Source organism: Ranitomeya imitator, chromosome 1 (genome assembly GCF_032444005.1).
Source record: "Ranitomeya imitator isolate aRanImi1 chromosome 1, aRanImi1.pri, whole genome shotgun sequence".
NCBI lineage: Eukaryota > Metazoa > Chordata > Amphibia > Anura > Dendrobatidae > Ranitomeya > Ranitomeya imitator.
This window is the reverse complement of record NC_091282.1, coordinates 1,161,962,641-1,161,976,440: the sequence shown is the minus strand read 5'-3', so window position 1 is coordinate 1,161,976,440 and position 13,800 is coordinate 1,161,962,641. Positions and strand designations below refer to the sequence as shown.

Below are 13,800 nucleotides of genomic sequence, written 5' to 3'. Positions count from 1 at the left end.
GGTGCTGTTAATTACACAAATTAGAGAAGCATCATGTGATTTTTCGAACAGTGCCAATACTTTTGTCCACCCCCTTTTTTATGTTTGGTGTGGAATTATATCCAATTTGGCTTTAGGACAATTCTTTTTCTGTTTTTTCATTTAAGACAAATTAAATTAAGATAATAATAACAAAGAATTTGTGTTTGCAATCATTTTCAGGAAGAAACTGAGTATTACCTGACAAAATTGCAGGGGTTTCAATACTTTTGGCCACAGCTGTAACTAGTATTTCTGTTCTCACGAGAGCTGTATTAGATATGAGCTTTGTATAGTCTTGGTTTATTAGTCCAATAGGATTTTGTTCTGAAATATGATCACTTCTGAACAAATGAAACAACTTCCAGGCTGTTGTGCAATTAATTCTTTAAATTATTAGATTGATCACTTTCTGTTATGAGAATTTTAGCATAAAATCCCAAGGCTATCCTCCCTGTCTGTATTTAATAACCGCGTCAAAGGAAAGGATTGTGAAGATGCTTGACCCTTTCACCTTATGTAATACAACGTCTTTGGATGCTGTAACTGCCCACACCAAAGGAAACTAATTTAAGTGAAATTACATGACTTCCTTGAAATTTCTGCTACCAGAAATAAATTGCATTTTTCAACATCTTAATGATGCATCTGATTGCAATGTCAGGATAAATGTCATGGAAGAAAATGAGTGTCTAGTTCCCCTTCTCTTTGATTAAATGTAAATTAGTCACACTTGTTGGTATCTGTTACACTAAAGAGAGGGCAAGTCCTCCATGCACTGACATTATAAAAAATTACGGATATTGGAGACCTTCTGTGTTCTTTCATATTATTCCGATACGTTGAGTCCTCTTGAGAGTAGAATACAAGGTCATAATCATGTGCTGTAAATAGTAAACCATAACCAACTCCTGGGAGGCTGAATAATGTCCTGAACTTTACTGCGGTTTTAGCTTCAGTGATTAAATTAGTTTTTCGGTACGAATGGATGGTTTTTTTTTTTTGTTGACCTTTTTGGGGTCTGGATAGTAATTACCCTTTTGTAGTGTCCTCTAATTTTATATGATCACAAGGTAAATTATAATCATGGCAAGCCTAATAGGTAAAGAATGTATTATGGCTGAACATACCACTTCATAAAGGTATACACCGTAAACTGAGAATTACATCACAGGAAGGTTGTCCTATAAACTCTTTTTAAAGGTTTAGTTTTGGAAAATCTCTTTACCTTGGCACAGTTTGTTTTAAAAACATACAATCTTTGCCGTACTTTTCATTCCTTGGTTTGCGCCACTGCCCCTGGGGTCTGTTATTGTCTGCAGCGCTGACGGGACATTGAAAGCCCTGCCGCCAAAAATTGGGTCCAGCAGCTCAGCCTGAGCTCAGGTACAAGCTGCTGTGATCCACTAACCTCACTGATTGGCTGTAGCGCTGATGACGTGATATCAGCTCTGCAGACAATAACCGATCCTGAGAGCAGCGTCGGAGACTTGACGCTGGACCTGAGGAGGGTGAGTGACGAAGAGTTTTGTATTTTTTAAAAGAAACTGCACCCTGGGGACAGGGGTTTTCTTAAACCAGAAATCTCTTTTAAGTTAAGCTGATCTCCAATTATCTAGAAAAATGATAATGGTGTAGAATTGTGCACAGTGATAAATTTTCTAAACACATTGGGGAAGATTTATCAGGCATGACCATGCTGCGACATTTTGTGCCCTTACTAAAATAAATATAAGAAAGAAATCCTTAGTAAAGGTTAAAAAAAAAAGTGCTTCCCTCTGGAATCACGCCCTCAGCTGAGTGACTTGATCTCTGAGGTCAGTGATTGACTGCAGGGATAAAATACTGGCAATCCAGACATAATCACTTATGGTCCAGTAGAGGATGGCATCTTTTTTTCCTTTTTTGCAGTATGATCTGTGGATACCATGGCATAGAAGCAAGATAAGCTGAGCATAATGTAGGTTTGTTGGAAAAGATTACGTATAAGGCCTCCTTCACACATCCATATAAAATACTTATGTGAAAATCCAATACTGGTGTCATCAGTGTTTGTCATCAGTGTTTTCCCGGTATGGATAAAGAAATAAATAAATGACAAAGCTTCTCCTATACTTTGCAATGTTAAACATGGGTCCTCCATGTGTTGTAAGTGCTTTTCCTGGACCCATAGACTTGTATTGGCCCAAGTCTCCTCCAAGCTGCCTTGGAAAAATAGACTTGTCTCTGTGTGTTTTGGGCCTTCTTCAAACGTCCCGATGATTTTGGTGCTTGAAAAAGCACCCATGTGTATAAGTAACCAACGAGAAAGAACTTATGCGGCACTCACCCCAAGGTAGCAGTATAAATCGTGATCTTTATCATGTCCGCACTCCTATACCGCACCCTCCGCTGTACCTGATGTCCTGACGGATGTAACCCCCACTTCTTCTCCAATAAAGATCACGATTTATACTGCTACCTTGGGGTGAGTGCCACATAAGTTCTTTCTCGTTGGTTATTTATGGACTGTTGTTTAGCTATCATATGCAGAGCACCATAACCCTGAAGCATTCGTGAAGCCTGATGTTCTTTTGTCCGCCTTCAGTCTTGCTTGTTGGACTCCATATCAGTTCTAGTGCCGCCCTTTCTGTCTTACTTGTGGCAGTTATTTATCCACCCATGTGTATGTATGTGCCGTCCGTGTGCTGTCAGGATGATGCGCATGGAATGAAATGCAGCATAGAAATTAAAGAATGTTATGTATTAACCTTCCTCTAGTGTTAGGGTCGTGACCGACCCGTTTTAGGTTTTAAATGCATACAAATTCTACATACATTTGTTTATTGCATCAAGACTTTTTGACTTTTTCAGGAACTTATTGTTAAACAAAATACAATAAAATAAAACTATTTTACTAAATTGTTAAAATGCTCTTATTAAAATTATAACATTTGTGTTGTTGGGGTCAATTTCGACCCAGGTCTGATATAAGAGTAAAAAAACAATAAGAAGTCCCAAAACTGAACTCATAAACACAATATAAACCAACAGCCCACAGCCAGCTCTACCTCCAACAACTTGAGTTAGGGACATGTCCAGGCATGTATGGCCAAATCAGCTTAGAGTTGGTACTTTGCAGAGTATAGTTTATATTATTCTCTTGAGGTTCATTTGACAATATTTTTATATTGAAAATAAAGGGTATACTCTCAAATGAAAGGCCCAGGGGGCCACAACAAAAATATTAAAATCAATCCTTCCATGGATGAGAAACCCTAACAAGGTAACTAAGAGGTAAGAAACAAATTGGATCATAAATAACTGTTTTTAGGGTATCCTAGGGGTGATTTAAGACACGGGTCAAAACCGACCCGCTAACATAAGAAAGAGTAACAGAAAGCTAACACTAGAGGAAGGTTTTAAAGGGAACCTGTCACCCCCCACCCCCCCTTTCTTCAGGCGTTTGTAACTAAAAGAGCCACCTTTTGCAGCAGTAATGCTGCATTCTGACAAGGTGGCTCTTTTAGTTCGGGTCCCTGGCACTGCTGCAATATTCGATTTTTAAATTTGTCCCTCATACCTGTGAAATCGCCAGGGGGTAAGTCTTTCCCCTCTAATCCAGACGTCTCCCAGCCATCACTCATGGCCTCTGGGCGCCGCCTCCTCTTCAGTAGCGTCCCCGGCGCCTGCGCAGTTGTTTTTTTTTCGGGCATGCGCAGTTGCGCTGCCCTTTGAACTTACAGCGCAGGCGTCGGGGAAGCTACCGAAGGAAGAGGAGGCGGCGGGCATAGGCCTCGAGTGACCGCTGGGAGGCGTCTGGATGAGGGGGGAAAGACCTACCCCCCTGGCGATTTTACAGGTGTTAATTCATAGTTTTGATTCCTTCAGTGTGAATGTACAATTTTCATAGTCATGAAAATACAATACAGAAAAATCTTTAAATGAGAAGGTGTGTCCAAACTTTTGGTCTGTACTGTACATGCGACTATGAGGTTAGTAATGGGGGTGTCTTATAGATGCCTGTCCATTACTAACCCCTGGGCTAGATGTCAATGGCCATAAAACAGCTGACATCACCGCAACAGGGCAAGTGGGAAGAGCGGAAGCTAAGCGCCATTTGGTGCAACCTATGGATGTGCCATTTCCAGGGTGGCTGAGGGCTGATGTTTTTAGTCTGGGTGGGGGAGCCAATATCCCTTTCCCCTTTCCAGGCTATTAATATCAGCCTCCAGCTGTCTGTTTAGTTTTTCTGATTAGAAATTATAGGGGGATCCTATGTCATTTTTGTTTTTACTTGGGTCCCCCTTAAACTAGCCAATAAAGGCTAAGCAAACCTGTGAGCTGTTAATAACCTGGGATCCTTTTGTGATATTGGCCCCTTTCCCAGAGTATTAACATCAGCGCCTAGCTGTCAGCTTTCCCTCTGCTCTTTATAAAAAATTACGCCGAAGACTATGCCATTTTTTATTTATTATTTAATGCACACAGCGGGTGCTGAATACAACTCCCATCATTGTCGCCTGGTCGCGGTGAGCTCAGGGAGACCAGGCGACATTGATAAGAGCTGCTGTCAGCACCTGGCAACAGCGCAAACTGTACTGCCTTCCCAGGCATCGGTATTTGTCACACTGATGATACACTGTCGAGGGAGGATCTAAATTGATCCTTTACGGTTGACTCAGTGATTTCCAAATTAATCTACAGGGCGTTGCCGGCAACTGAAAATGACCAGACGGAGACGCGTGCCTCTGTATGGGGGATCGAGCAGATCTCTGGGCCCCCATTTATTGTGTATGACTTTTCATAGTCATAGAAATTATACTTCAACCAATCAGCATAAGAACACGCTCACAGTTCTTAACCTATAAGAATGCAGGAAAAACTTAACCCATGAGGATACAGAAAAAAACGGAAACTACAGATATGGTCATGTCTTCTTGGCATAAAAAAGACATAGTAACAGATGCCTCAGTCTTGTATAGCGATACACCCCCGAGTCTCTTATCTGGCTCGAGTTAGAACACTCAAGGTCTTTATACCAATTATGAACCATAGCCTAGTTGAATAACAGGCTTGTGAAAAACAAGATATAGTTACTTAGTTACTTCATGGCAGCTGTAACCTTTTACCTAATTAAATAACAGAATTTATCTTTAACCAACAAGAAAATGGAGTCAAAGCACAAAATGGAGAATCTAGCACAAAATGGAGAATCTTTCTTAATCTGTTCCTTCACAACACGAATGTCATCAGTGTACACGTGTGATGCACGCAATTTGTCCATGGTCCATGTAAAAACCGGACATGTCTGTGGGTTATTAACAAGGAGACACCGTCCATGTGAAAAACCTGACATGTGCGTACCAACATTGAATACAGTGGGTATGCCTGTGTCCGTACTTGCAGTCCTTAACCCCTTCCGACCTGTGATGCCACGTAGGTGTCATGAAAGTCGGTGCCAATCCGACCTGTGACGCCTATGTGGCGTCATGGCAGGATCGCGTTCCTTCAGATCGGGTGAAATGGTTAACTAAAATTTCAGCCGACCTGCAGGGACTGGGGGGGTGTTACTTTAGCCCAGGGGGGCTTTGCCCCCACATGGCTACGATCGCTCTGATTGGCTGTTGAAAGTGAAATCAGCCAATCGGAGCAATTTGTAGTATTTCACCTATAAAACTTGGTGAAATATTACAATCCAGCCATGGCCAATGCTGCAATATCATCGGCCATGGCTGGAGACCCCGATCTGTCCCGCCACCGACTGACAGTGGCGATCTGCCGCCACTTTCAGTCTTTCCTCCCCTCTGTTCTGTCCTCTGCTGCCCTCCTCTCCCCTCCGCCTATCCCAGCCTCCCTTCCGCCCCCCCCCCTCGCCCCGCTGTCTGATCCTTCCATACTTACCAAGTCCCGGTGTCCCTTCCGTTGTCCGTCCATCTTCAGTGATGGGCGCCGCCATCTTCCAAAATGGCGGGTGCATGCGCAGTACACCCGCCGAATCTGCCGGCCAGCAGATTCATTTCAGGCACATTTTGATAATTGTGATAGAACCTATCACAGTGATCAAAATAAAAAAAATAGTAAATAAAGCCCCTCCTTTATCACCCCCATAGGTAGAGAAAATAATGAAATAAAGAAAATGTTTTTATTTTTCCACTAGTGTTAGGGTTGCAATTGGGTTAGAATTAGGGTTAGGATTGCAATTAGGGTTAGGGTTAGAATTAGGGTTAAGGTTAGAATTAGGCTATGTGCACACGGTGCGGATTGGCCTCTGCAGATTCGTGGCACGTTTACAGTACCATGTAAACCTATGGAAAACCAAATCCGCTGTACCCATGGTGCGGAAAATACCATGCGGAAACACTGCGTTGTATTTTCCGCAGCATGTCAATACTTTGGCCAGATTCCGCAGCGTTTTACACCTGTTCCTCAGTGTTTTACCTGCAGATTTTTTAAAAACCATGCCGAATAATCCGCACATGAATCCGCAACGTGGGCACATAGCCTTAGGGTTAGGGTTAGAACTAGAGTTAGGGTTGTAATTAGGGTTAGGGTTGGAATTATGGTTAAGATTAGGGTTAGGGGTGTGTTGGGGTTAGGGTTAGGCTTGTGGTTAGGGTTGGGATTAGGGTTGGTTGTGTGTTGGGGTTAGGGTTGTGGTTAGGGGTTTGTTGAGGTTAGGGTTGTGATTACGGTTATGGTTAGAGTTGGGATTAGGGTTAGGGGTGTTTGGGTTAGTGTTGGAGTTAGAATTGAGGGATTTCCACTGTTTAGGCACATCAGGGGGTCTCCAATCGCGACATGGCGCCACCATTGATTCCAGTCAATCTTGCATTCAAAAAGTCAAATGGTGCTCCCTCCCTTCCGAGCCCCGACGTGCACCCAAACAGTGGTTTACCCAAATATATGGGGCATAGGCATACTCATGACAACTTTGGGGGTCTAATTTCTCCTGTTACTCTTGGAAAAATTAAAAAATGGGGGCTAAAAAATTATTTTTGTGGGGAAAAAATGATTTTTTATTTTCACGGCTCTGCATTATAAAATTCTGTGAAGTACTTGGGGGTTTAAAGTGCACAACACACATTGAGTTAAGTTCCTTGGAGGGTCTATTTTCCAACATGGGGTCACTTGTTGGGGGGTTTCTACTGTTTAGGTATATCAGGAGCTCTGCAAACGCAACGTGATGCCCGCAGACCATTCCAACAAAGTCTGCATTTCAAAACGTCACTACTTCCCTTCCGAGCTCTGCCATGCGCCCAAACAGTGGTTCCCGTCCACATATGGGGTATAAGCCTACTCAGGACAAACTGGACAACAACTTTTGGGGTCCAATTTCTTCTGTTACCCTTGTGAAAATAAAAAATTGCGGGCTAAAAAATAATTTTTGAGGAAAGAAAAATTATTTTTTATTTTCATGGCTCTGCGTTATAAACGTCTGTGAAGCACTTGGGGGTTCAAAGTGCTCACCACACATCTAGATAAGTTCCTTGGGGGTCTAGTTTCCAAAATGGGGTCACTTGTGGGGGAGCTCCAATGTTTAGGCACACAGGGGCTTTCCAAACACGACATGGTGTCCGCTAATGATTGGAGCTAATTTTTCATTCAAAAAGTCAAATGGCGCTCCTTCCCTTCCGAGCCTTGCCGTGTGCCCAAACAGGGGTTTACCCCCACATGTGAGGTATCTGTGTACTGAGGAGAAATTGCTCAACAAATTTTAACACCCATTTTATCCTGTAGCCTATGTGAAAATGAAAAAATTGAGGCTAAAAGAATTTTTTTGTGAAAAAAAAAAAGTTTTTTCATATTTACGGATCAATTTGTGAAGCACCTGGGGGTTAAAAGTGCTCACTATGCATCTAGATAAGTTTATTGGGGGGTCTAATATCCAAAATGGGGTCACTTGTGGGGGAGCTCAAATCTTCAGGCACACAGGGGCTCTCCAAACGTGACATGGTGTCCGCTAAAGATTGGAGCCAATTTTTCATTCAAAAAGTCAAATGGCGCTCCTTTCCTTCCGAGCCCTGTCGTGCGCCCAAACAGTGATTCCCTACCACATGTAGGGTATCGGCGTACTCAGGACAAATTGTACAACAACTTTCGGGGTCCAGTTTCTCCTTTTACCCCTGGGAAAATTAAAAAAATTGTTGCTAAAAGTTCATTTTTGTGACTAAACAGTTAAATAATCATTTTTTCCTTCCATGTTGCTTCTGCTGCTGTGAAACACCTGAAGGCTTAATAAACTTCTTGAATGTGGTTTTGAGCACCTTGAGGGGTGCAGTTTTTAGAATGGTGTCACATTTGGGTATTTTCAGCCATACAGACCCCTCAAACTGACTTCAAATATGAGGTGGCCCCTAAAAAAAATGGTTTTGTAAATTTTGTTGTAAAAATGAGAAATCGCTGGTCAAATTTTAACCCTTATAACTTCCTAGCAAAAAAAAAAATTTGTTTCCAAAATTGTGCTGATGTAAAGTAGATGTGTGGGTAATGTTATTTACTAACTATTTTGTGTCACATAACTCTCTGGTTTAACAGAATAAAAATTCAAAATTTGGAAATTGCAAACTTTTCAAAATGTTTGCCAAATTTCCTTTTTTTTCACAAATAAACGCAAAAATTATCTACCTAAATTTACCACTAACATGAAGCTCAATATGTCACGAAAAAATAGTCTCAGAATCGCTATAATTCGTTGAAGTGTTCTTGAGTTATTACCTCATAAAGGGACACTGGTCAGAATTGCAAAAAATGGCCAGGTCATTAAGGTCAAAATAGGCTGGGTCATGAAGGGGTTCAAAAAACAAACTGCATATAGACATGAAAAATGGACGTGTGAAGGAGGCCTTGTACGAACACACGATCTGTGTAAAAACACGGACATGTGCGTTAGCACCTTAAGTTATAATTGGTAGGTGTGGTATCTGTGAAAAAAAAATCGGATGCCACACGTACTGGAAAAACGGTGGGCGGTCCTACTTGGCGATTTCCTTTAATGGAGCTAGTGATGGAATCTACTCCAAGTTGTTTAATCAAAGGGCTGCAAATGACGCTTCGGAAAATTCTTCCAAAATGCTACAAAGCAACTTGAGGAAGCAAAAAACTCCCCAAAGAAAGATTGTTTCCTGAAGTGGTTTCCGCTAAAAATCGTACTGTTTTTCACTGCCTCAAAAAACACTGTGCGCACATATCCTAAGGGTATGACCACACTGCTTTTTTATGTGGATTTTGAATCAGATCTGCATCAAAAACCTCTTCAAATACCCTTCAAATAGTTTGTGGATTTTAAAGTGAATACATGTAAAAAAAAAACTCAACCAGAAGACTTTGATGGCACAGTAAGGTTTTTTCTTTGACTGCAGGTATAAGTATAAGCTACAGTGTTATACTTCTCAGACGTAAAGTTAACCTGCAGCCAGAATCAAAACAAAAAGAATGTACAATGTGCAATTCCCACTATTTGTTTTCACATTGAAGGGGGTGTTTTAATCATTTTTTTGTAAGGGTATGTTCTAACGATGCGTATTTTGTGCCTTTTTTCTTCTACGTATTTTCTTGCTCAGAAAACACAACAAATTCCAGTTCCGGCAAAGTGGAGATTTATCTAAGGCTACGTTCACATTAGCGTTGCGCCGCTGTTGCGTCGGCGACGCAGCGGCGACGCAGCGGCGACGCGCCCCTATGTTTAACATAGGGGACGCGTGCGTTTTTTGGGTGGCGTTTTTCGCCACGTGCGTCGTTTCCGACGCTAGCGTCGGACGCAAGAAAATGCAACAAGTTGCATTTTCTGTGCGTCCGATTTTTGTCAAAAACGACGCACGCGTCGCAAAACGCGCGCGTTTTTGCGCGCGTTTGCGCGCGTTTTAACATGCGTCGCGCGTTGCGTCGCCGACGCAGGGCGGCGCAACGCTAATGTGAACGTAGCCTTAATCCTATGACCACTGTGCTGGTTTTTTAACGCTACAGAATTTGACCTGCAGTGTGTTTTGATGTCAATTTGTCTTGCAGTTATGTGTTTTTTTTCTGCATAGACTTTAATGGGATACTCAAAATCTGCAGATAAAAAAGCCGCACATTCGTTTTTATTTCTACATTGGAAACCCAGTAAAAACACGTTTTAAAAATTATCACATTTCCATGCATTATTTACACAATTTACGTAGTAAAACAAAAGCTAACCATATCCTAGAAACATGCGCCAGTTGACAGTTTTCATTGTGATAGTTGAGAATTCAGCACGTCGAAATTATTAAGAAATGGCACACTTAATTTCTGAACCGGACTTTTGAAAAATTTGTGGACCGGTGTATAGCTGCTGCTCCGTACTTAACATTATTACTTTTCCCGTTCTCTTTTGAACGTATCATTCCACTGATTTTATTGGAAATTATTTTTCTGCTGAAAAAAAAAATCAATATTGTGTTGGTTCTTGTAACAAAGACCAGGCATTAATAATAATAATAGTAATAAAGTAGTATGGCTCCAATGTTTATACTCAAAATCTTGATGTTAGCAGTTATTTCTTAGCACAAAGTGTTCAGATCATTGTTGCTGTCAGCAAATTTGATCTTGCAGGAAATTGGGGTAGTGAAAGTACACAGCTGTTATCCTGCTAGTCTCTGAAGCCTGTCAGTGCAGCCTACAGTACTGAGCAAAATTAACCCCTCAAGGGATTATGAGATCGCTGCCCCACATAAAGGTCATGATGATCGCTCAGGCACAGGAGCAAAGCTTTAGAATACAAAGTGGCTTTAAGTCCAAGTGTTTCTCAAAACAAATAAATAATGGAGTTTAGTAAAGTTTAGGTAGCCCCCACAACTAAATATGCTACCCTTTTTTATTCCTCTGCGCACCCTAAATGTTTAAACATTTCAGTGCCTCTGAGGATCATTAACAGCACCATTTCGATAGCTGGGTTGACGATTCTTTAGGTGCTAATTGGTTACCAATGAAGACGAGGGGCCTTCTATTGGCCCTCATAGGAGAATGAAGTATACACTGCAATACTTCAATATTCTAGTATACAGTTTAAGAAATCAAAAATTGTCAGAGGTTCAAGTGCTTTCAAGGGGACTAAAATAAATATTTAAATCGAAAATGTATATGTGTATGATAAAATATATATATGTGTATACATATATATACAGTATATATACATACACACCCATACACACAAGCAGTCTGTGGTGGAGTCAATCGGCATAAAATGCACCATCTCCAACTCCTAGTTCAATGCAGATGTGTTGTAAATGGTTTCAGAAGAATTTGGGAAAGTTATGAAATTTCCTATATATGTGTGTTCTGCTTCTGATGTAAGGAGCTCGGCTTTTAGTTGAGATGAATCTGTGCTGCACTTTATGTACATGCTCAGTAGTGAGGCAGTGCTGTGGAGTCGGAGTCAGGGAAGTTGAGGATTCAGAGTTGGAGGTTTGGTTTATTGATTCCACAGCCCTGTATATTGTATGCCCCAATCCCTGAATGGCGAAATGCGCAGCATTAAAACCGTTCTCAGCAGAGAATCTGGGAAATGACAGAATAAAATGTGACCACTTCTTCTAAGGCTACTTCTAAGGCTAGGTTCACATTGCGTTAGGCAATCCGTTTAGCGCATATGCTAGCGGATTGCGCTAACGCAATGTCCCAAAAGGGATCGCGTTTGGCAATCCCGCTAGCGCAGATACCCGATCTGCGCTAGCGCGGTCCGTCCAAAACTAACGGGACATCGCTAGCGCGTGCCGAAAATGGCATGCGCTAGAGATCCGTTAGCACGTTGCCGTCAATGGGTGCGCTAACGGATCCGTTGCATGGCGTTAATTGCGACAAGTTCGCCATGTAACAGAGTCCGCTAGCGGGCACCCATTAACGCAATGTGAACCTAGCCTAACGCAATGTGAACCTAGCCTTACTTGTAGTCCTTTTTTATACTAATGAAGCTGATTGCATTACTGAAACAATTTAGTCATGAAAGCGACCTAATGCAACTGCAATAAATGGAATAGGAGGTGAAATAAGGCGCTCGTAGTGTGCCTGTAGGCTAAATATCTGTGAGCGAGGAACTCAGGCCCCTCATTATCTCACAATGCACTGTTTATGACACTCATTAAGGCCAATCTCATTAGATCTGCTCACATGCTGGCTTCTACTGTTACGTGTTCTTCTGAAAGTCTTCCTCTTTCCCTCTCATTTCCCCAGGTGCTGCTCTGCTTCTCCAGGGACACCTCCGTACTAGAACACTTTGCCTACAACAGTGCTTCTCCACCAAAGTCTTACATTCGAGGTAAATTGCTTCTTCTTCACCATTACCTTCTACTTTTTCCGTGCTGAATGCTAAGAAATACTACGTTTTATGGAGTAAATGAGAATCCTAGAATGTTGGAAAGAACCTCCAGGGTCATTGTGTCCAACCGCCTGCTCAATGCGGGATCCACTAAGACAGATGTCTGTCCGGCCTCTGAAGACTTCCCTTCAAGGAGAACTCAGAATAGCTTGTGATTGTCACACCTGGCGAACAACTGTGACAAATTATAGGGGTCCTGAGTTTAAATCCCACCAAGGATGACATCGGCAAGGAGTTGGTATATTCACCCTGGGTTTGTGTGGGTTTCCTCCGGGTTCTCCAGTTTCCTCTTCAAAGATCTAGAAATAGGGAATTTGTGGTCCCCAATGGGGACATTGATGATGATGATGATGTCTGCACACTGCTGGGGAATTAATGGCGCTATATCAGCAAGTGAATTAAAGTTACAAAAATGTGCAAATTGTTTCACAAAGTTCTTGCAAAATATTCTAGGAGTATTGAGAGTAATAGCACACTGAAATGGCCACTCTCATTTCAACAAACATAGATCCGTACATGTGAAGTAACTTTACTCCACATCTTATAACATCTGACATTTTTACCTCCCGAAATGATCATTTGTTCTCTCAGACATAGTGAGAGGGAGACAGAGACACACACACATGGTGCCGCTGCTTCCTAGTAAGTGTTTTATCTCATCAAAGAACTAAATTAATAGCTGCACTGCTCGTTACTGTCGTATAATATCTTCCATCCTGCAGCTTCTGAATACATGCTACTTAGAAATAGGGGAGTAGGATCTCCTCTTTGTGTTCAATTTAGGGGAGACATCATAGCAACTGACAACTAAAGATGGGGCCTGGAAAAGGGCAAATATAATTTTACCTATCTGTTGCTGCGTTACCGAGAAATCAGCATTTTAATTAATATGTAAATGAGGCGTTAAGTGCTTCGGATGTGGTGTAGCACTTCCCGAGCCTCTGCCCCTGAGGTTGTTTCCTGCCCAGTACCAGCTTCTTTTACTTGATTCATATCTCTGTCAAATTAGAGGCCAGGCAAGCAAATATGTTTAATTCCCAAATTGTCACACCTGTCCATGGCCCGAATTTGGTACTATTAAATGATTAAAGTCATGTACAGTTGGCATTTATGTCTGTGTTATGCTGTTCTCAGTTAGTAAACATTAGCACATCATTTGTACACACGCTTGTTTCTGCTGTTTTTTCTGAACCTGTCCGCTTCCGTCTTTTTTTTTTTTGTTTTTGTTTTCAGGAAAGCTTGGCCTGGAAGAGTTTGCAGTCTTCTATCCACCAAATGGTATGTTGTGCTTTGTCTCCCTCTAGTGGGGAAAAAAGAGACTGCGCAAGTAATATGAACTCAGGATTATTATAGCAAAAACTGTACAAAAGATCATTTTTGTAAATACTGTACAGCAGTGGGGACATTTAGCACATCATTTCCCTATTTTTATAATCTTCATTATACACGTTTTCCCCATAACGGTG

The 13,800-nt window shown here is 41.7% G+C and overlaps 1 protein-coding gene across 2 annotated transcripts in view; it reads left to right on the top strand.

Annotated features, from left to right (window-relative positions):
• TBC1D19 (TBC1 domain family member 19) overlaps positions 1-13,800 on the top strand; it is a 271,020-nt gene that overhangs the window by 191,605 nt on the left and 65,615 nt on the right. For both annotated transcript variants that reach the window (XM_069744638.1, XM_069744639.1), the window contains exons 14-15: positions 12,190-12,274; positions 13,568-13,612. In XM_069744638.1, the coding sequence (XP_069600739.1) occupies positions 12,190-12,274; positions 13,568-13,612 (130 nt within the window). The remainder of the gene's footprint in view (positions 1-12,189; positions 12,275-13,567; positions 13,613-13,800) is intronic.